Raw genomic sequence first — 22,683 nt, 5'->3', positions numbered from 1 at the left:
CATAGAAGAGGAGTCTTTCCCCATCCCTCCTGAGTGTGAACCTGCTGCTAAGAAGAAGAGAGGAGGTCAGTGTTACCACTAGTTTGCACAGATGGAAGTAGGTCAGGCTATCGGTAGTGTGTGAAAGACATATGAATTACATGAACAATGTGGCACCACGTGGCAGCAGGTGGTGCTGAAGTTCTCAGCTGTTTTCTACCTTCATGGAGGCAGCCTTTTTTTCACTTCAGACATTCAATCTTGCAAAAGACCTAACAACGCACAGGCTGTGGAGATGATACTACTGTGTGGGTACATTACTTACAGCATACTGTACTTATTGTATGGTAAATGGACTTGTGCTTTTCTAGTCTAGCTGACCACTCAAAGCGCTTCACTACATGCCACATTCACCCCACTCACACACATTCATACAGCAGGCCTGATTCTGATTCATAACTACGTGCTTTTTCTAATCATTCATACACATTCATCCCCCAGTGATACACTGGGAGGCAACGTGGGGTTCAGTGTGTTGCCAGTGTCTTCGACATGTATCCTGGGGAAGCCAGAGTCGAACCACCGACCTTCCGATTGGTGGGAGACTGCTCTTCCTCCTGAGCTTCCTCTGCTATAGCTATTCCCGTGGTGATGATGCGCCATCGTCTCAGCAGCGATGCCTACTGTTTAGCAGGGAAACTGCCGTTAGTCCAGTGCTCTTGAAGTACTGGTATAATCAATTATAGCACTATTTTGGCATCAGTTTGCTTGCATAATGACCAATGTGGTAGGTGTAATTGCAGCTTACCTCTAAATACCAGTAACGGCACCAACACAATCACGAGTAACCCACAGCTCCTGTTGTGGCACATATGGCTGATACTGCCCCCATGTGGCTGCTAAAACGTACAGCGTGCATTAGCCATGTGTGACGAGGCTACAAACTGACCTGTTCTCCTGTGAAATACTTAATTTAGGGTGTTTATTTTTAACTTTGTGTTGAGTGCAGGTGGACGAAAGCCAAAGACACACCAGCCCTCTTCAAATGGCTCCTATGACCTGGGGATCAAGAAGAGACCGAGGGAGGGAAAAGGTTTGTTCCAGCTTTCTGTCTCAAGTCTGTACCTCAGGTGGATCAATCTTTATCTGGAGTCAACGGCTGCTCTAAATGAGGCCTAGATATTTACAATATGTCTCTATCGTCCTATATACAGAGCGGTGAGACATAATGTGTCGTATTCTTTATTAATGCATTAGAAGTATAACCACGTTTAGACTGCAGTACTGCAGTGTCCTCCTAGTCTTTGATGCACTGAGTTGTGGACATGGCAGATTCTGAAATGATTGACAGAAAATTGATTTGCTAGACATTAATTGACGATCTTGATGTTGATGCAGGAACAACTGGTAAAAGTGGAAGTGAAGCACCAGGACATTTTTTAGCATGTGCAAGGTAGCTGAGTGAGGAAGCGCTGTGTATGAAAAGCTGGCACTGAAAGCACTTTGGCTTCCATAGTTTTGAACTGAATTATATTGGAAACATGACCAACCACATTATACATTTCTATCCAGCCAACACTGCGTCCATATTCAATCATGGAAGCAGGCCTTTTGTGCTGTTGCACACCTTGGATATAACATCCCATCTCAAAGATTTATCAAAGAGTGATAAAGCCAGCCCCACCATTTACAAGGAGGCACATGAAACACATGGAATCATTTGCATCAAAATGCATCAGTAGGCTTTTAGAATCCCATTCCATTCCTCTGAATCGTAATTCAGTCTTGAATTTAAATGGTCACACCTTCATAAACTTTGTCATTCACACAGACACTCGGACACATACAGCACTTCTTATTATATGAGAATGTTACATGCACATGTAAATATTAGGGCTGTCAATTGATTAAAGTATTTAATCACAACATTGTCCATAGTTAACTCACAGTTAGTTGGAAAGTAATCCCACTTTGTAATTTATTTTCTTAATGCACATTGCTCTGTTCTCTGTTCATATCGGCAGATGAATTTGCGTTCGTTGTGAGAACAATCTGGCAGGATTTTGAAGACGAACTTGCCATTCAAAAGACTTTCCTTTATCCTCTCTAGCTTGCCAGCTACAAGATTAGGTTACATCCCTTCTTGATTTCCTCAACTACAAGGGCCAAGAGTCACATTCACAGAATTGCATTACTGCAATTTATTAATACTTTATTAATGGAAAATATATCTTGCTTTAAAAAAGCTGTTCCTGCGAAACAGCAGTGAGAATGTTGTTGAGTTGAATGAACACACCTGAAGATGCCAAACAAGCTAAAATGGTACAATTTTAGTAGAAAACCAGCTGCTGAAGTCCCGGTTGAAGCAAGTTGAAGGTGAAAAGACAATAGTGGAACGATTTGAAGCTTCTGGAAAAACTGCAGAATTGATTAAGTGGCTGAAAAAAGTCTCAAAACAACAGAATGAGTGAAAATAAGTGAAAAGCCTTGAAATTTTGCCGAGATATTCTATAAGGGTGAAATTGAATGCATGTACCAGCCTAATTAGAACCTTTAATTGAATTTTAAAAGTGCGGAAGTGACAGCTGAAGAGCACTTTAACACAGAGATGAACAGTTCTCATGAAAAAGGTCAAAGGTGAAATGGATCACCAGAACAAGGATGTTAAATGGGAAACAGAGAAACACACAGAAATGGTTTAATTCAGAGCAGCTGAATGGCCCCGCCCCGCCAACCTCACAGAACTCCTCCATCTACAAAAAACAACCCGTTTCGCTCGCTCCACTCTCTTAAACTTCCTCCACCCACCCAGAACCAAGCTCAGACCATGGGAGATGGAGCTTTCTGTGCTGCTGCCCCACGCCTGTGGACCCTGAGGACACCACAACCCACTGACTCTTTTAAAAGGGGCCTAAAGACATTTCTTTTTAGCAGAACATATGGTCCCCCCTCTTAGATGTCTGCCAAATTCCTTTTTACTTTTATACTGAAGTGCTTACTTGTTTTTATTTCTATTGAAACTGTAGCCCTTTGAGCTCTTGCGATGTAAAGAGCACTACAAATAAAATGTATTATATATATGTAAAGGTGTTGAGAGGATTTTTTTGTTAACATTAATTTTGGAAGTCCAAATAAATAAATATTTAACATATATTATATATATAAACATATATTTTAATAGATGAATTTATCCACTCGGCAGTGGGCGGGGCATGGGCTTCAGGGTCTTGCCCTCTATGTTGCCACAGAGAGGATTGAACCATGGTCACTGCCCAGACGTTCCCAACCCCTCATAGTAATTGGTGTGACATGTGACCTTGAAGATCATTGTGTGATTTTTAATGTTGTGTCCTATAGGAAACACCACCTATCTCTGGGAGTTCCTGCTGGAGCTGCTGCAGGATAAGAACACCTGCCCCAGATATATCAAGTGGATGCAGAGAGAGAAGGGCATCTTCAAACTGGTCGACTCCAAGGCTGTGTCCAGACTGTGGGGGAAACACAAGAACAAACCAGACATGAACTATGAGACAATGGGACGAGCCCTGAGGTCAGCTGCTCTTCTCCACAAACACCCACAGTGCAAGCTTGATTTACCAGGATGTGAGATAAAGATTAGCTACTCTGTCAGAATGACAGAATTAAAACTATATAGTTGTGTGTAGTTGAGGTTTTCTGAATACGTAGTGAAGCACTGCAGACATTGCTTTTTTCTCTCTGTGTAGGTATTACTACCAGCGCGGCATCCTTGCCAAAGTTGAGGGTCAGCGGCTGGCTTACCAGTTTAAAGACATGCCCAAAAACATCCGAGTGATTGATGATGATGAAGAGGGCGTGGAGGTGGAGGACAGCGAGGGCATAGTGTCCAGCCAGCACCTGGCTCACCAGCAGGGCCCTCCCAGCCTAGGCACCAACTCCCCCGCCACCACCCAGGCTCAGCAGACATACGTCACTGTCATCCCCAGCAACGCTACCACAAGGTCCGATGATCCTGTTTTCATTTGGTACTCTGATGAAGGTTTCCAGACATTCACCTTAATATGTGAAGGTCCTCGCTAACATGCTTTATTGAGCCCTTTAATCTGATTTGCCAGTGTTTAGGATATGTGGATGGCATCATTCTCCGTTGCTGATTGACTAGCATGTCCAGTATAAACTGATGTATGGATCAGCGCATCTGCAACTGGAGGGGTGACCAAATCAAGGTTACGCATTTGACGTCAGAGCAGCAAATGTTTGATTGGAAAAGCTGAGGAAATCTAGCAAGATGATGTACCCTAATGGTACTCCAGCCAAATCACCACAACTAGTAGTTTAAAGGTGTTTGCTGACAAACACGAAGCAATCGTTGCTGAATGCCTGAGTTTGTTGTTGTTGGCGGTGAAGACGCCAACAGGAAGTGGCTCTATTAGCGATAGCTGAAATGGGGACAGCGCCACCCATCGTACCGGGGTGAGGGGAAGTGGGTGAGCAGGTGGTGGAAAGTCAGGTGGAGTAAGTAGAAGCTGCTGCTGGAAACTCTGTGACGCTGCTGATGTTGCTCAGCTGATTGTGTGATGCTGATCCAGTAGCTCAGGAACAAGAGCCAATCAGATAGTTGCATCCAGGGCTTTCACAGCCCACATGCTGAAGTCACTGAGCCCCAATAACCCTGCAGTTCAAATGAAGGGCAGATATTCACTTTAACTGGGCATGCTGTTACAGAGTTGGCCACAGAATGCCCACCAGATGCAGTTCAGTGTGTGCCTCCAAATCTCAGAAAGAACAGCTCTGACAGCAGCCTGTGGCACAGACATGCTCTGGTTGATTTCTTCATACAAAGCAGTTTAAGTCCATTGTCTAATCTTTACTTTTCTTGATAACAAACATACCTCAGATTCACTAAGCAAAGCTTTCTCTTTCATATTAGAATCAAGTTTCATTTTCAACATGTAGCTGATTTCTGCTCTGAGGCGTCGGGCTTAGACACAGAGGTGGTGATATTGTTGGCAGCTGAAATGACTCAAAGTCCATTAGTCTCCCTTTAAACCAGTGTTTGGATGTTTAGTTTGATAGTGGGGTATTTTGACAGGTGGGATGAAAATGTTCATGCAAACAGCGATAGATTACCATCCCTGACATGTGTTCTCCCTCACATTCACTCTGCAGGCCCATCCGAGCCATGCCAGTGGTCATGACCAACTCACTCGGTCAGGTGACGTTGAATTCGTCCCCCATTCTCACCACCACTACGGGAGTCCCAGTGACGGTGGCCAATGCCTCCACCAGCGCTCCTCCCAAACTGGTGATTCAGGCCCTGCCGACTGTGCTGCCTGCTGGCTCCAAAGCTGGAGAGAAGATCACCATCATCACCATCCCAGCCAACCAGCTGGCTGCGCTTATGCAGACTAACCCTTCAGGCCACGTCACACAGCTCATTCAGGCTAAAGCCGTTACTACACAGCTTGCGCAGGCCACCGTCAAACCAACCAGCACTGCGCCAACAGTCCAGCTCGCGGCGGGGCGGTCAGCTCCACAGCTCATCTTGGCTAAACCGGCTGCAGTGACCCAGGCCTTGCCACAGATCTCTGTCCAGGTGAGCCAGCCTCACTCTGCCCCTCTTAGCACCCCCACCCAGCCTCAGAAACCATCCAGTGGTCAGCCTGTAGCAGCACAATCGGAGGTGGTAGCAGAGCCTCCACCCCCCGCCAGCCCACCAGCAGCATCAGCAGAGACCTCATCTTCCTGAGAACCCCGTCCTGGGCTGGGGCCAATGAGGCTGGGGCACACGAAGTGACTGTGGACACTGCTAAGGAAGTGCAGGACACATCCCCCCCGCCCTGTTTCCCGATTGGCTTAGACTGTCAGCCTGACTGGTCTCAAGCGAGATGCGTGCTTTCACTGTGGATCTGCTGAAGCCCCACAGAGGATCAAAGGGACTGTTGCTCTCACACACACACACAGATCCCTCAGAGGACATGGGCAGCCTTAGATTGTAAATGAAACATGTTTTTTGTAATCAAACCTAATATAAAAGCCTGACCAGACTTTGTTGTAACCAGGTGTAAAAAGCATTTTTTGATACTCAGTGGGTATGTATCAGTACAGATGTAGTTTGAATCACCTCTTCAATGCTTTGTCTGCAGACTTCTGTTACCTCCACAGACTGCATACAAGAGGTGGGCGTAGCCGCTGACGTCCCCCACCCACCCCGAGCCTCGTGTTGGCTTGTTGAAGCCTCCAGTTAAGAGTGAGTGTTGGATCTGACTGAGAGCCCGATGCAAAGCCACACATCAATCGTACCCTACCTTATTGCTTATTTGATTCCAAATGGGTCAGCAAGTTTCAAAATGGTCATCATGCTGTACTAAAGTGGACTTTAAACTAGCAGCTGAAAGCAGAGCTCATTAGAAAAGTGATGAAGTTAGAAATAAGGCTTGGAAACCTTTTTACAAAGAAGGCAGGGTTCTGGTGTTCGACCCAGAGACTACGTCCATCTGTTGCAGTCAGTGGTTTCCTGTCACGTTCCCAGTATGTCCTCTTGTTTTTTACAGTTCCTTAAAAGGGAGAGAAAGGATGTCTGCATCCACTTAATTACCAAAATGGTGTGTCCCCATCTGAATTATAATATACTATTTTTTTTCTTCTTGTACTATCAGTGTATTGAAGTAGATTTTACTGAAATATGTATTATAAAAAACAAATGTGAATTAAATGTGTCTGATGTTTCATTCCTCTATCTGGAAAGTGTTGTCAGCCACAGAGAGGCGCTGCATGGGAGATGGTTCCACAAACACCTGGATAGTCGAAGACAAGTTATCAGCTGACTGACAGCTGGTGGAGATCCGTCACCACGACAGCAGCAGCAGCAGCAGCAGCAGCAGCAGCTCAGTTTGCACAGAGGGTTCAGGTGACACTTTTAAAGGAGCCACATCCAAATGCTGGCAGGAGTTTAGAAACAACAGCTCACTAGTATGTAGAATGGCCATTATCAGAACTACTCTGTGGGGAAGCAGTTGAAGGCAATGACAGGCTGAAGTCTGCAACCCATGGAAAGCTGCTCTGTGAAGCCCTCTCCTTCCAACACTGGATGATAACGTGTCCTTCCTGTTGGTGTGAAAGGGAAAGAAACAGAGATCTGACCTCCCTCATATGCTGCTGAGCTTCCCCGTGTAGTGTTTTAAAACGTCTGAACTAACCTGTCACTTTTCCCTCCCAAGAAGCTCATGTTCTCTGCCCCAGAACAGCCCCATTACTACAGGCAGGCCTCACTGTTTTGTGACTCTCAGAGAGATGACACTGTCCACTGAAATGAAAATGAATGTATATGCAAAGTAAGAGCTGTGTGCAGTCATGGCACAATGTTGAGCTGTTTTTGATTGGACTCTGCCCCTTGTTATGATTCAGGATCTTGAGGTGGGCGTCTGGTTTGGGAAGCTCAGGGTTGCATCTCTGCTTCATGAAGATGGAGCTGAGCTGTAAGGTGACGCTTTTGATTTACTGCTCCAACCTTCACCTTTAGTCACGACATCTGTCGTGACTGGAAATATGAAGCTGTGGATACAGTAAATATATATATATATATGTGTGTGTATACGGTTTTCTTTTTTTTTTTTAAACCTCTTCATTTAGACTCTTTAAGTAGGTCCAATACATACAAAAAAACATTTGAATTACTGATTGTAACACAAATAAGAAAAGGGCCAATAGTTAAAATAGTATGACTAGTGTGTGTGTGGATATAGCATAATACGATGGAAAGATGTCTGATTTCAGTGCGTTGAAGGTTAGCGCTGTGACTTTGAAGCCTTCAGGCAGCACTGTGGGAGAAACTGTGTTGTCAGCATGATCCAGTATGGAGTACCTAGGGAAGCCATTCTCACTCAGTGTGGTGCACTGCAGCATCTAGAAATGTAACCTGATACTGTATTAGGTTTGTGTTGCATTTTGGAAAGAATATTTCTGGGACGTGGATTTGGAGACCATTCAATTGAATGTTCAAAATTAGCAGGAAAACTCCTTCAGTTTGCAAGATACCAAAGCTTCTGTTGGACTTGCACCACATTCAGCCAGATGTGCACCCCTGGGTGATGCTGCGCAGGAATGTCAGAAGCTGGAACCTGCTGAATGTCGTGCTGAAACGGGAAACGCCAGATGCCTGGTGCTTCAAAATATGTGGAAAATCTTCTTTTTTGGAGTGGCCTCCGCTCTCCACACGACAGATTGCAGTAGATATTCATGCCGCCTCCCATATGTGACAGGTTTGTGTGCCCCTCTGCTTTGTTGCACATGAGAGAAAACAATACATTTGGCTCTCACATCCTTGCTTTTTAATGTTTTCAGTTAAGTGAAAGGAAAATCTGCATTTTCTGGTGATCAAATAATAATAATTAATGAGAATAATGATAGTTGCAGTGTTCGTGTGGCTGCAGGTTTCCTTCAAAGCTTGTGTGTTCAAATGAAAAAGATAATCTGTGAAGTAAATGGATGGTACTTTCCTAGTCTGGCTGACTACTCACACAGCACATCTTAGTTCATTCAGGCTACACAGTGCTTTCTTCTACATTCATACAGCGATGGATGCTTCAGCAGGGGTTCCGTGTCCTGCCCGAGGATGCGGCCCAGAGAGCCGGGAGTCTAACCGCCCACTGCTCTTCCTCCTGAGCTGCAGAAATCCAACCAGCCAGGCTTGAAAATAAGATTAAAAATAATCACTTTATTAATATTCAGAAACATCTGTCAAAGTGAAGAATTGTCGATACATGGTTCAAACTGCTGAGAGCAGAAGGAATAATTCAGTTTTAATAAATAAGGAACTGCTTTGCAGTGTCGGAAACAGCTCAAAGAGACCAGGCCACCCGAGTCTCAGCTGCTCGTTGAGACCAACAAGTGATGCTACAGTGTTTCATTTCATGTTGAAAGTTCGCTCTTTACAGGTGCTGGCAACTTAAAGAGATTCTTTCTGTGTCCATCATGGAGAGATCCTCGGGGGGAAGGCAGCCGAATGTTGCTGAAGAGCTTTTAATGAGAGCCGATCTCTCTTCTTCACTCTAAGTTTGTCATTGTTTCTGGATGATTGTCCGCTCATGCAGCCCTCCCACAGACAGAGCTGTGCTGTGACTGGCTGCCTACATCAGCCTGCGGGGCTCCTCTTTGAAGCTGAAGTCACAGAGCAGTGATAAATGGTCAGAGGGGTAGTGGTAGGAGGGGAGACGGTCTGGGCCGATTTGCTCCTCGGTGGGAATGTCCAACAGCTTGTCCACACTCAGAGCACCCTGGCTGTACCAGATGTAGTCCAGGGTGCTGCAGCTCTCTCCACAGGGGCGGATCTTCCAGGTAGTGTAGGGCGGCTCTGTTTGTCCATCGGAGCTCAGCAGTTTGTATGCCGAGTTGAGGCCCAAGGGGGAGGAGCTGAAGCGTCTGTAGACATCTTCTGAGGGCTCTGCATTAAAGTCCCCACACACGATTGAAGGGATAGGGCCTGAGGATGCTCCACTTTGGCTGCTGCATTGGGACGTAATGCTTCGCAGGCTCTGCAGCAGGTCAGCGCCCTGCGCACTCCGCAGCCTCTCCCAGCCACTGCGAGCTTTCAGATGTGTGACAGCCACGCACAGCTGCCGTCCAGTTAGCTGGCAGTTCAGCGTCTGAACAATGGCCACCTGGTTGGTGGGCAGCAGCATGGCAGACAGCCGCAGATGAGCTGTGGCCTGAAGGGTGAAGCGGGAGCAGCGGAAAAAAAGAGCACAGCCGTCAGGGCCATTATTTTGCTCTACATCAAGGCAGGGAGACCAGGGTTTGGCCAGGAAGCTGCCATGGTAACCTAAGCTTGCCATAATTGGCTGGAATGTGTCATAGTAGTGATCGACTTCCTGCAGACACAGTATGTCAGGTTGGTAGGTGAGGATCTCCTCCAGGATGAGGTATTTCCTTTCATGCCAGTTCAGAGCTTCCGGTGGACAGCGGATGAACCCATCCTTTCCCTCACCGAGGGCTGCAAACACACACACACACACACTTTCATTTATTCATAACAGCACAGTTTAAAGCTACAGTTCTACATTCACCGTTCTCATTCTCTACCTTGAGCGAGTATATTCCACTGCATGATCCGTACGGAGGGGCCGTTCTTATGGCTGCAGAGAGTTGTGCCGACGGGATACACCAGATCTCTGTGTGGCCGGGCCGGACGCCTCTGCAGGGCCTGCTCGCACTCTCTGAGCAGCTGGTGTGAGTCCATCTCAGTGAGATCCTGGTCCAAGTCCTGGTCTGGACTTTCCTCCAAGTATGGGACAGGTTGGGTCAAGGGGGTACTGTTCAATGCCCGGGCCAACGTACCGAACAACCTGCCGCTGCTGCTGCTGCCACCCATTGGACAAACTGATGGAAACAGGGGAAAAACGTGGTCATTAAAAGAGCATCGGCCACCATGAACTACTGCATCAACAGAACTGACACTCTGTATCGTCACAGGACAACAGGACAAAGCTTTAGTTACCGTGTTACATGTTTTAGCTTTGAGAGGTTTCACTGAAGTGCTGACCCTGAGGAGATGGTCCGGTGCACACAAAGATGGGTGATGACACTGAACAGCCAGCCTTGCATCATGTGCAGAATTCTCCTCCCTCAACATTTAACTAATTCTCTTTGCAATCAGTTCAGATACTTTGTCATTACACAAGAGTGTACAAAGAAATGCTGTCAGGATACGGACTCATACGGGCTATAGCTAAAATATTACATTACATATTAAATTTGCTGCAAACTTTGCTGCAGCCAGCCAATTCTCTAGCATTTATGTTCATTTTCACTTAGCCAACAGTCCGACAGACTGTACAGGCCCAGAGCTAAGTCATAGACTGCACATCCACCCGATGTGTCAGCCGCTCTGGCTGACACTCTCAACAGCTGAGCAGGCAGCTAGATGGAGCATCCGTCTCCGTCACAGTCAGAAGCCAGTTTCCACCAGTTCCAAAACAGAGCCAGTCAGTGAACAGCAGCTGCCATCGGTCCTATGTGGCCCCCGGCTGGATAATCAACTCCACCTACATCCAATTCAGCTGGTTAGTCGTAGCTTGGATGTGGGTGGGGTTCACACCTGAACCTACTTGTAGCTGCTTGCTCAGATATCTGGGCTGCTGCACTCGATGTATCATCAAGTAGAGCAGCTTCAGAAGTATCTTTCTAACCTGATTTGTATTTAGACGGTTTCTGCCCAGTTGATCTCTCTGAGCTAACAACAGTAATAGTCTCTTCTAAACCATCAACTTGTATGTTAGACCCAATCCCAACCAGACTGTTCAAGGAGGTTTTCCCCTTAATCAATACTTCCATATTGGATTTGATCAATCGGTCTTTGTTGACAGGATATGTACCTCAGACTTTTAAGGTTGCTGTAATTAAACCTTTACTTAAAAAACCTACTCTTGATTCAGAAGTGTTGGCTAATTATCGACCTATATCCAATCTCCCTTTTTTTTCTAAAGTTCTTGAAAAAATAGTTGCAGTTCAACTTTGTGATCATTTACATAGAAATAATCTGTTTGAAGAGTTTCAGTCAGGATTCAGAGTGCATCAAAGCACAGAAGCAGCACTGGTGAAAGTTACCAATGATCTCCTCTTAGCCTCTGATAGCGGACTTGTTTCTGTGCTTGTCCTGTTGGATCTCAGTGCTGCATTTGATACGATCGATCACAGCATTCTGTTACAGAGACTTGAACATGTTATTGGGATTAAAGGAACTGCATTAGGCTGGTTTAAGTCATATTTATCTGATAGATTCCAGTTTGTTCTTGTAAATGAAGAATCTTCCTCACACGTTGGAGTAAGTCATGGAGTTCCTCAGGGTTCTGTGCTTGGACCGATTCTTTTTACTTTATACATGCTTCCATTAGGTAACATTATCAGACAGCATGGCATAAATTTCCATTGTTATGCTGATGATACTCAGCTGTACTTATCTATGAAACCAGATGAAACCAATAGGTTGGTCAGACTACAAGCCTGTCTTAAAGACATAAAGACCTGGATGACTCAGAACTGTCTGCTTTTAAATTCAGACAAAACTGAAGTTGTTCTCTTTGGACCTGAGCGCTTCAGGGAGAAATTGTCTAGTTATATAGTTACTCTAGATGGTATTTCCTTGGATTCTAGTTCTACAGTGAGGAACCTTGGAGTTATTTTTGACCAGAATTTATCATTTGACGCACATATAAAACTGGTTTCTAGGACTGCCTTCTTTCACCTTCGTAATATTGCTAAAATCAGGACCATCCTGTCTCAGGGTGATGCAGAGAAACTAGTTCATGCATTTGTTACTTCAAGATTGGACTACTGTAATTCCTTATTATTGGGCTGTCCCACATATTCTCTGAAAAGCCTCCAGCTGATCCAAAATGCTGCAGCCAGAGTTCTGATGAGAACTAACAGGAGAGATCATGTTTCTCCAGTTTTAGCTTCTCTTCATTGGCTCCCTGTTAAATTCAGAATAGAATTTAACATTCTTCTTCTCACATATAAAGTTCTTAATGACCGAGCTCCATCATATCTTAAAGATCTCATTGTAAGATATTTTCCTAACAGAGCACTTTGCTCCCAAACTGCAGGTTTAGTTGTTGTTCCCAGAGTTTCTAAAAGTAGAATGGGAGGTAGAGCCTTCAGTTATCAGGCCCCTCTCTTGTGGAATAAGCTGCCAGTAAATGTCCAGGAAGCAGACACCCTTTCCACTTTTAAGATTAGGCTTAAAACTTTCCTTTTTGATAAAGCTTATAGTTAGGGATGGCTCAGGTAATCCTGAAACATCCCATAGTTAAGCTGCTATAGGCTTAGACTGCTGGGGGACCTCATCTGTCACACCTTTCCTCACTTTGCTTTCCCCCCAGAAAGGTTCTTCCAGAGGTTTCTTCCTGTTAAAAGGGAGTCGTTCCTTTCCACAGTCGCCACAGGCACACTCAGGACGGGAGATTGGACTGAAGACAAGTTTCGGTGCAATCTGTTGGTTTCCTTAGCTAGGATATTAATTTTGAATTCGCTCTATGTGAATGAATTGAATTATGATTACAATGAATTGAATTACAATTGGCTTGAATTGGACTATATTACTTAAGTGCCTACAAATAAAACAGAACTGAACTGACTTTGGATACTTGGTTTGTAGGGCCTGACATGCAGATAAATGATAACTCACACTATGTAACCGAATCTTCTGTTTTACAGGTGAATTAGTTGGGAGTTTACCAGTTCCCACAGTACTGAGGTACTGCACTGTCAACGACTGTAATGTAGTAGTAAAGAAATTTATTGTTTAAAAGGTACAACCTCCTTAAGCTCCAGTATTTACAACTTTAAAAGCTGTCCGACTGTCTGAAGACGACTGAACGCACGATTCATCTGTTCAAACTGAAGCATCAGTGAGGGTTTGAGTGAGTCACACACAGAGCACATGCTTCTGTGGGGCTGTGCTACAACTCAAACCTCTTATTGGGGAGGAAACGCATACACTCATTACACAAATTAAAGAAGTGTTCCAACAATCCCCAGAAATCAGGGAAGTTAGAAGGTCACCCATCCTGCTCCTCTCTGACAGCTTAAGTTAGCTGTATGTTTGAACTAAATGTCTGAAGCAGCACACATGCAGGGCAGGACAGCAGCTTCTCTGGAGGACACTACCAGTTAGCTGCGGGACCAGGAACACAGTGAGGCTGTAACATGTTACAGAGCGGGAGCCAAACGTTAACTACTGCTAATGTGCTCATCTGTAGACTCATTAAGTCCAACAGATATCAGGATGAGGCACTCTCATCAAGATCCAAGAAGAAGACAATAATGTCACTCATCCATTCATTCACACTGTAAATATGCCTGTTTACACACACTAACATCACTAATAGATACTTACATGAAACACAAATCGATGGAGGAATCACACATTCACACACACGGCTTTCAGTCCATCCAAAAGCTATCCATCCAGCACTCTTCCTTCTTCCTGTCATCCCCTCAGTCATCTGTCTCTGAGTCAGACCGAGAGGAGAAAAAAAGACCAGCTTTGTATATATCGATCTATTTTTCAATCATCTGCACAGCTCCATTTTCCTCATCTGCTGTTCAGCAGCAGCAGCAGCAGCAGCCATAACTGCATAGAAATGAGATCTTCATAATGTTACCCTCAATGTGCCTGGACAGGCGCTGATCAGTTCCACGCCGTCTCCAGTTAGCTGAATTACAGCTGAATAAGGGATTGTCCTGCACAGAAACAGCTGTACATGGAGCTGTGGATTTCCACTGACAAGTAACATATCAAACAGCCATCGTCACAGCTTAAATCTCCAATAACACAGCAAAATCTGTGTTGTTGACCATTAAAGACAAAACTGTCATGATCTGAAAGTGTGTTGGTTCAATATGTTTAAGGGTTGGGTCCATGCTGCATATTCAAATTAAAAAAAAATGTATTTATCCCCGGGGGATAATTAAGGAGGCACTTAGAGCAGATACATTCGATGTCAAAATAAAATAAGAATAAGTAATTAAGTAAGCTATAAAGAAATCTGAAATTCCAGGGCAGCGAAGCCAGCGACCCGATGGAAGCCACTCAAATGATGAGAAGAGGGTGTGTGAAGGTTCCTGTATATTCCAGTTCACTAACCTGCATGTTAAGTGTCCATAAGCAGCAGGCAGAGTCCTGAGAGGCAATCTGATCATTTTGGAACAGACGGTGGCAGTCCTCTGCAGGCGGTTCCTGTTGTGGAGGCTGGTGGAGTGCAACCAGCAAGTTATGGAGAAGGTGATGCTCTCAATGAAGGAGTAGTAAAATGTCCGGAGAATGATCTTACTTACTCCAAAGGAGTTGAGCTTCCCAAGGAGATGCTGCCTCTAGTGACACTTTCTGAAGATTTCCTCCATGATGACGGAGAATTTCAGCACTGTCAAAGATGGTACCCAGGTATTTGTACTCCTCCACAAGATCAACAAGCTCTCCATGGATAATGGTGGTGACTGCTGTGGCCAGCGCCCTCTGCTGGTTGGAAAATGCCACCACCATGTCCTTGGTCTTGTTGATTTTCAGCTACAGACAAGAGCTGTCACACCAATCCACAAACTCTTGGAGAGGCTGTGAAGGGCCTGACAGCAGAAACAGGAGGACTTTGTCGTCAGTGTATTTCACCAGGTAGAAGTTGGGCTGTGTAGATCTGCAGTCATTGGTGTAGAAGATGAAGAGCAGCTGGGAGGGAACACAGCCCTGTGGAGAGCCAGTGGAGGTGTAGCATAGGTCCGAGAAAGTGGAGTTGACCAGCACTCTCTGTGATCTGTGGGTTAGAAAGTCCAGTAACCACACGATGAGCTGCTCTTCCAGGTGAAAGCGGGAGGGGAGTTTGTTGGCCAGGATGTCAGACTGAAGGGTGTTGAATGCAGAGGAGAAAACCGCAAGCATGAGTCTGGCTGAGGAGTTAGATAGTTCCAGGTGTCTGTGTACAGTGTCCAGGATGAATATTTTGGCATCATCAGCGCCTCTGCTCATGCGATATGCAAACTAGAGAGGATTGATCAGAGAGTTTGTTTCTTGGATGACATGCTGTTTAACAATTCTCTCCATAGCTTTCATCACATGGGAGGCGAGGGCCACAGGTCTAAAGTCGTTGTGTACTTTGGTGGTGCTCTTCTTCGGGATGGAGATGACTGTGGATTTTTGGAAGAAAATCTGGAACACTTCTAACTGTTCAGCACAGTACCTTAAAACACGGTGATGTTGTCCGGGCCAGGTGAGCAGGTTTCTTTGGTCCTCCTCAGAGCTCTCACCACATCCTCTGTGTTGAAGGTGAGTGTGCAGCTGCTGGGTTTAAGTGTTGTCCTAATCTTTTTCAGCTGGGTGGCGTTGTCTTTCTCATATCTGGTGTAGAAGGAGTTGAGGTCGTTGGGAAGGGATGCATGGCTGCTACAGTTCACCTGGATGGTATTTCGTCAGGTGGTGGCGATATTCACAGCGGCCATGTTTTTAAGGTCCTGTCAAGCTGAGTGGAGGTTCCCCTGTGTGAATTTTTCCTCCACTTTGTTTTTGTATTTCAGCTTGGCAGTTTTAATGGCACGCTCAACGTCCTAGTTGACCTCTCTCTTCTCAGATTCTGAGCCAGTAAAACAGACCCTCTTCTTTTTGTTGAGGATTTCTTTAAGCTCTTTGGTAACCAAGGGTTCATTGTTGGGGAAGTTTTAGAGGGAATAATGCTAGCCACAGAATGAAATGGAGGAGGAGACCATGTCCACTTGCTCATTAAGGTTGTTGAAGGGGTTAAAAAGTTACTCCAGTCTATGGACTCAAGAGATCTTTGGAGAGCGAGGATGTTGTCATTAATCCACTGTTTGATGTTCTGAGTGACTTTCTTAACCCTCCTTATGATGGGAATGTAAGATAGGATGAGTAGAACACTCAGTGGGTCTACATGATGAGATTCATTTCATCATAGCTATAGTTGGGTTCTGCTCCTTATTTGGGCAAGGGCAATTATCCAAGTATATTTGGCTGTGAATAAATGGAATCACTGGCACAAAGCAGGTCATACCCCGGTACGATAGGTGGCGCTGTTCCCATTTCAGCTATCGCTAATAGAGCCACTTCCTGTTGACGTCTTCACCACCACCATGAACAAAAACAACAAACTCGAGACAGATGGCGAACGAAGAGCAAGATGACGCTGCGTCCCTCTCCATCTGTGATGAGCTGGTTATGGAACAGACGATGCACAACGGCGCATTCTCCATCGCGTTGTTTCTTTCTTTCTGATGGCGGCGACAACAACAGTAATATTGTCTCCTTTGACTTCGACCCCGGGAAAAAAATCTCGAGCATGCGCAGAACAAAAAGTCCAATTCATCTGCTTCACCGTCTACATGCACGTTTAGTGTGACTATCAACCGAGTTATCTCGGGGTCTTAATCCGACTGCGAGTAACCCGATCCGGTCCAATTTTTGGTCAAACTAAGGTGTATACATGAACTGAATAACTCAGTCTTATTGTAATTTAGGTAGGGGTGGGCGATATGACGATATTAAATCGTGAACGATTGAAACGTGAAGACGATCCCTAACGATCTGTCAAACTGCAGAGATCGACTGATCGTCTCGGGCACATTCTATAAATTGCAGTTCTATGCTGATGCACCAGACGTATTACGCCGTCAACCTGACCGACCAATCACAGCGAATTACGGGCAGTGACGCGCTTTCTCACCCGCCTCCTTGTTTGTGTGTGTAGCAGCATGGAGAGCCGTGGCTGAAAGCCAAGCGGAGGAATTCGTCGCTAAAAAAAAATTCCACCTCCATTATATGGAATTGGTTTGGATTTTCCGCAACTGATCAAGCGCAAGCAAATGTAATTTGCAAAGTTTGCACAGAAACGGTTCGCACGGCAACACGATGAACCTGTTCAATCACTTGAAGAGGAAGCATCCCAAACAGTATGCTGAGAGCCAAACAGTGAGGGGCCCGGCGGCACCGGCACCTCAGTCGGAGGCAGCAGCTAGTGTAAGCAGCAGCTAGCGTAAGCAGCAGCTAGAGTAAGCAGCAGCTAGTGTAAGCAGCAGCTAGCGTAAGCAGCAGCTAGAGTAAGCAGCAGCTAGAGTAAGCTGCAGCTAGCGTAAGCAGCAGCTAGAGTAAGCAGCAGCCAGCGTAAGCAGCAGCCAGCGTAAGCAGCAGCTAGCGTAAGCAGCAGCCAGCGTAAGCAGCAGCTAGCGTAAGCAGCAGCCAGCGTAAGCAGCAGCTAGAGTAAGCAGCAGCCAGCGTAAGCAGCAGCCAGCGTAAGCAGCAGCCAGCGTAAGCAGCAGCTAGCGTAAGCAGCAGCTAGCGTAAGCAGCAGCTAGAGTAAGCAGCAGCTAGAGTAAGCAGCAGCTAGCGTAAGCAGCAGCTAGCGTAAGCAGCAGCTAGCGTAAGCAGCAGCGAGCGTAAGCAGCAGCTAGAGTAAGCAGCAGCTAGAGTAAGCAGCAGCTAGAGTAAGCAGAAGCTAGAGTAAGCAGAAGCTAGCGTAAGCAGAAGCTAGCGTAAGCAGCAGCTAGCGTAAGCAGCAGCTAGCGTAAGCAGCAGCTAGAGTAAGCAGAAGCTAGCGTAAGACCAAAACAGACAACATTAACACAGGCATTTGACAAAGGCACTCCTATGACAAGTCAAGCAAGAGATGGAAAGAGGTAACAGAAGCAGTTACCTTTTATCTTGCAATAGATAAGGTACTGTTCAAGACCGTAGAAAAGGAGGAGTTCGAACGTCTGCTTCAAGTAGTTGACCCGCGGTACGAGCTGCCCAGCCGAAAATACTTCTGCAACACTGTCTGCTTTTCACTTTTCAATTTAAGATGTGATAAAATCGAAATCGTGATTTTATTTAAAAAAAATTGTGATATGACATTTTTGCCATATCGCCCACCCCTAAATTTAGGTATCAGTCAGATTTTTTACAGTGCCATGGAACCCCACTGAGTATTGTGGTCAGCAGAGCCTAGAGGGGGTGCAATAGATCTGAATGGATCTGGAAGTGACCCATAGCATTGGTCTGACGTCTTTCCCTGGCGGGTGCTGCATGTGACACATTGGTGAATGTGGCACATTGGTGAGGGCTTTTTCAGTTGAGCAGTCGTTAAAATCATGGTGAGATGCGTTCCAGTCTGTTCAGTGATGCCATGATGTGTTCAGTGGCAGCATTTGCTTTGGGGTGGATGTATGCCAGAATGAAAAAGACCTGTGGAAATTCCCTTGGTAAATAAAAGGGGCGAAGGGAGACAGCCAAGAGTTCAAATGTCTGTGGTGTACAGCTTCTCTCTCACCACGACCTAGAGACAAACGCAGCTGCCATGTTGTTTGCCAGTGAGCTTACCGTCCCTGTCCAGTCGGAATATTTCCTCAGGAAATGAGTCTCTGGCGGTGGTGAAATGCGGGTTAAATCCAAGCTGCTGCAGGACATCTCTGGAGTAGGTGATCCGATGTGCATCAGGGAGATTCGGTACATTGCTGTAAACTAGGTCCCATTGGATCAGAAAGAGAAGTAGTGACCAAAGAAATCCTTGGGTGTCCATGTTGTTGAAAGTATTCCAAACAAAGACAGCAAGAACCGTAGTTGCGTTAGCATTAGCTACTGTTAACGCTAGTCGTGCTGGACGCAAAAGCGTCAAAAAGTGTTGGCAAAACAAAACAACAAAAAACAAAATGAAGAGGCTCGAGACGTACGATTACATGTACAAACTATGTACACTGGTTTAACCAGACACACGAATAAAAACAGAAAGCACACTAAATACTGCTCTACGAGCTGGCCGGTCAACCACATGAGATGACAAACAATCACTAAAAACAATATTAACTTAAAACATGTCCGTTTTGGATCATTTTGGTTCATTTCAGCCACTGTACTTGTCATTAATGCAGCTGCTGTGGCTCTACAGGTGATTCTAACTTTGATCTCTCCTGCACTACCTGCTACATACAACATATAACGAGGGTAGGAAGTCCCACAGCCCTCCAGATAAATCCCTTTGGAAGACATGTTTCTACAAAGCGTGAGCCTACAGGCCCTACCAGCACCAGAAGCCTACTGGCCCAGTGCCAGCAGGACGCCGGTCAGCCTACAGGCCCTACCAGCACCAGAAGCCTACTGGCCCAGTGCCAGCAGGACGCCGGTCAGCCTACAGGCCCTACCAGCACCAGAAGCCTACTGGCCCAGTGCCAGCAGGACGCCGGTCAGCCTACAGGCCCTACCAGCACCAGAAGCCTACTGGCCCAGTGCCAGCAGGACGCCGGTGAGCCTACAGGCCCTACCAGCACCAGAAGCCTACTGGCCCAGTGCCAGCAGGACGCCGGTGAGCCTACAGGCCCTACCAGCACCAGAAGCCTACTGGCCCAGTGCCAGCAGGACGCCGGTGAGCCTACAGGCCCTACCAGCACCAGAAGCCTACTGGCCCAGTGCCAGCAGGACGCCGGTGAGCCTACAGGCCCTACCAGCACCAGAAGCCTACTGGCCCAGTGCCAGCAGGACGCCGGTGAGCCTACAGGCCCTACCAGCACCAGAAGCCTACTGGCCCAGTGCCAGCAGGACGCCGGTGAGCCTACAGGCCCTACCAGCACCAGAAGCCTACTGGCCCAGTGCCAGCAGGACGCCGGTGAGCCTACAGGCCCTACCAGCACCAGAAGCCTACTGGCCCAGTGCCAGCAGGACGCCGGTGAGCCTACAGGCCCTACCAGCACCAGAAGCCTACTGGCCCAGTGCCAGCAGGACGCCGGTGAGCCTACAGGCCCTACCAGCACCAGAAGCCTACTGGCCCAGTGCCAGCAGGACGCCGGTGAGCCTACAGGCCCTACCAGCACCAGAAGCCTACTGGCCCAGTGCCAGCAGGACGCCGGTGAGCCTACAGGTCCTACCAGGGCTAGCAGGACACTGCACAAAGGGACTGATATCCTCCATGTTCTCACTTTAAAAAAACTTTACTGAGCAGAGGGGTCCCAGGTTATAGCTTCAGGGAGGCTGATTTAATGTATAGTGCCACCGTACAGAGCTCCTAACAATCAGTCAGCACAGTCACCATAGAGTTAAGCTCCAGAAACAGCCTGACTCGTGACATCATTAATTCCAGTGGTTACATCTTCTTTTGGATTTAAGGTCGTCGTCTTTTTAAGCAATTACTTCACCACTGTGCTGTGCTGAAGGTTAGATAACCAGCTGAACAATCCTATTACAGAACAAGTTCTGCCTCAAGTATAGAAACCATTAAAGAGCTAATTCAAGACACCACTTTGCTCAGTGGAAAAGAGTGTGTGTGTGTGAGAAAGGGAGTGACTTGCTTCCCCCTCACAAGACCCAAATCAAGCTAAACAAGTTCAAACTGTTTAAAGACTTTGACCCAATTGTTTTGACCAGCTAATGAACAACCACCAGCTTTTCATAATTCTACATTTAAAAGCAGTCATGATGCTGTGTACCCATAATGACCCAAAACAAACTAATAATGAATGAAGTAAAAAACTGTTATTGGGCTCTGACTCCGTTCTGGATTCAGTTCTTATCTGACATGACTCCCAGCTTTTGGGAGGCATGCTTTACCAACCATGATAAAACTTGAGTGCTGTCTGCATTGGTTAACTCTTTGTGGTGGAAGTAAAGGCTTGAAAATGTTATAGTTGTGAACCAGGACCTTCAGTATAGATCACAAGTTGTGTTTCTGTCTAATGAGTCATTGATAAGCTCAGTTTGAGCTTCAGGACTTCAGCTCCTTGGCTTCCATAGTCTGATTTTAACCTGAATCAGCCATCCTTTGTAGGTCTTTACATCTCAGCAACAGAACGGAGCACTTGTTCTCCCTGAACATTCATTATGGCATTACTGCATTGAGTCATGGTTTGCAGTAGGAGGAAGGAAAGGATTTGGTGGAACAGATTACAAAGAGACAACATAAAGATCATCCTGACTCATAGTTTTAGAAGGGGCATAAGTAGAACTGGTGGTAAAAACAGGACCCACCCATGGCAGGGACTGCAGGTCAGATGCTAAAGTTGCTCATGTCATGTCGTTCTTCTTTTACCATGTGAAAACCATGTTTATCCATCACTGCACAATTAGAGTTTCTGAACTACTGGAGAAAGGTTACCTAGTTACCTTACCTGTGGGATGTTCCTGTAAGAAAGCTTTGAATGGATGGAACACTGATCAGGCTGAAGCTGCTTTGAACATTTCAGCTCTTGTGTGGACTCCAGATCAGTCTGTCAAAGATTTCTTCATGTAGTTTCCCAGTGGGAGTACTGCACTGTGGCACTGTTGCACACGTTTCCACCATTTTCACTGCAGATTATGTCCGTTTAAGAAATAGTTATGTAGAATGGGTTGTGAATCTATTTACTGTGGCTCATGACAGTTTGATCAGATTAGCACCAACTCAGAAACCATGTTTTCTCTCATGCGAAGTAGTGTGACAGACCGCTACTTGGTGGAAGCATACACTGACATTCACAGTACCTGGTGCCGTCACTGGGCAGGCTGTTCCACAAGGATTCAGCTGGGGAAAGGTCCCTCCGACGCCGGCGTGACAATACCGAGCGCCCGCGGGGGCAGACGCAACTGCCGGTGGAAACGGTGTTCTGCTCGTTGGTCCCCCCCGAGACGATGCGCACATCTGGCTCAATAACGCCGAACACCGACGAGCTGAACTCATGTTTTTTTGTTCCGAGTCCAACAGAGAAAGCACTGAAACTTACTGGAAGTTTTTTCTCTTCAGCCACTCTAATGAAAATTAAACAAAAAATTAAAGAGCGTTCTACTAAAGTCTGAAGAATAACAAAGCCGTTTCTCTTCAAACTTCTGTCAGCAAGGAAAGCCGGTGAAAGTTACATCATTTAGTTATGCCACTGAGGGGTCAGCTAATAATGGATCAGTCCTTGTTTTTGTTGGGCGCAAATAAATGCAACAAAGGTGACAAATGATAGAATCAGAAGAGATTGTACTGGGTTGACGATGTATCCTACTGTCATCTTTTTACGAAGACATAGAAGTTTCATTTAAAAAAAGCCACAAACATCTCTCCCCCTCAGCGCACCGATGGTTCAGGCCACACTGAAATATACAGTGAGGAGGGGGACACTTGCTACAAGGGGGCGTTAACTTTCCATTACCACACCAATCAGCATTCAGTACATTTACAGGACAATAATGACGCAATTGTACGCAAGCAACACGCCCATCAACGAGTCTCACTGTGTGAACTT

General features: G+C 46.1%; 2 protein-coding genes across 3 annotated transcripts in view; one reads left to right on the top strand and one right to left on the bottom strand.

The window, feature by feature from the left end:
• elf2a (E74-like factor 2a (ets domain transcription factor)) overlaps positions 1–6,673 on the top strand; it is a 36,499-nt gene extending 29,826 nt beyond the window's left edge. For both annotated transcript variants that reach the window (XM_072396297.1, XM_072396296.1), the window contains exons 5-9: positions 1–65; positions 989–1,072; positions 3,337–3,529; positions 3,705–3,959; positions 5,128–6,673. The exon at positions 1–65 is cut by the window's left edge. In XM_072396297.1, coding sequence (XP_072252398.1) covers positions 1–65; positions 989–1,072; positions 3,337–3,529; positions 3,705–3,959; positions 5,128–5,707 — 1,177 coding nt within the window. In that variant the 3' untranslated portion in view covers positions 5,708–6,673. The remainder of the gene's footprint in view (positions 66–988; positions 1,073–3,336; positions 3,530–3,704; positions 3,960–5,127) is intronic.
• Positions 6,674–8,718: 2,045 nt separating this feature from the next.
• On the bottom strand, positions 8,719–22,317 carry nocta (nocturnin a). Its single transcript, XM_072396295.1, has 3 exons — positions 21,938–22,317; positions 10,039–10,335; positions 8,719–9,949 (listed from the first exon to the last, which is right to left on the bottom strand). The coding sequence occupies exons 1-3, from the start codon at positions 22,131–22,133 to the stop codon at positions 9,087–9,089; spliced, it is 1,356 nt and encodes a 451-aa protein (XP_072252396.1). The 5' UTR covers positions 22,134–22,317; the 3' UTR covers positions 8,719–9,086.
• Between the last annotated feature and the right edge of the window lie 366 nt (positions 22,318–22,683).

This window comes from Leuresthes tenuis, unplaced genomic scaffold (genome assembly GCF_036924035.1).
Source record: "Leuresthes tenuis unplaced genomic scaffold, fLeuTen1.0.hap1 SCAF_11, whole genome shotgun sequence".
NCBI lineage: Eukaryota > Metazoa > Chordata > Actinopteri > Atheriniformes > Atherinopsidae > Leuresthes > Leuresthes tenuis.
The sequence above is the reverse complement of the archived record's forward strand: the minus strand, read 5'-3'. Positions and strand labels throughout refer to the sequence as shown.

Coding starts and splice junctions, on each gene's coding strand:
- nocta (XM_072396295.1), bottom strand. CDS start 22,133: ATGAGTTCAGCTCGTCGGTGTTCGGCGTTATTGAGCCAGATGTGCGCA. Junction 10,336..21,937: donor CTGCCCAGTGACGGCACCAG/GTACTGTGAATG, acceptor TGTTTCCATCAG/TTTGTCCAATGGGTGGCAGC. Junction 9,950..10,038: donor GTGGAATATACTCGCTCAAG/GTAGAGAATGAG, acceptor GTGTGTTTGCAG/CCCTCGGTGAGGGAAAGGAT.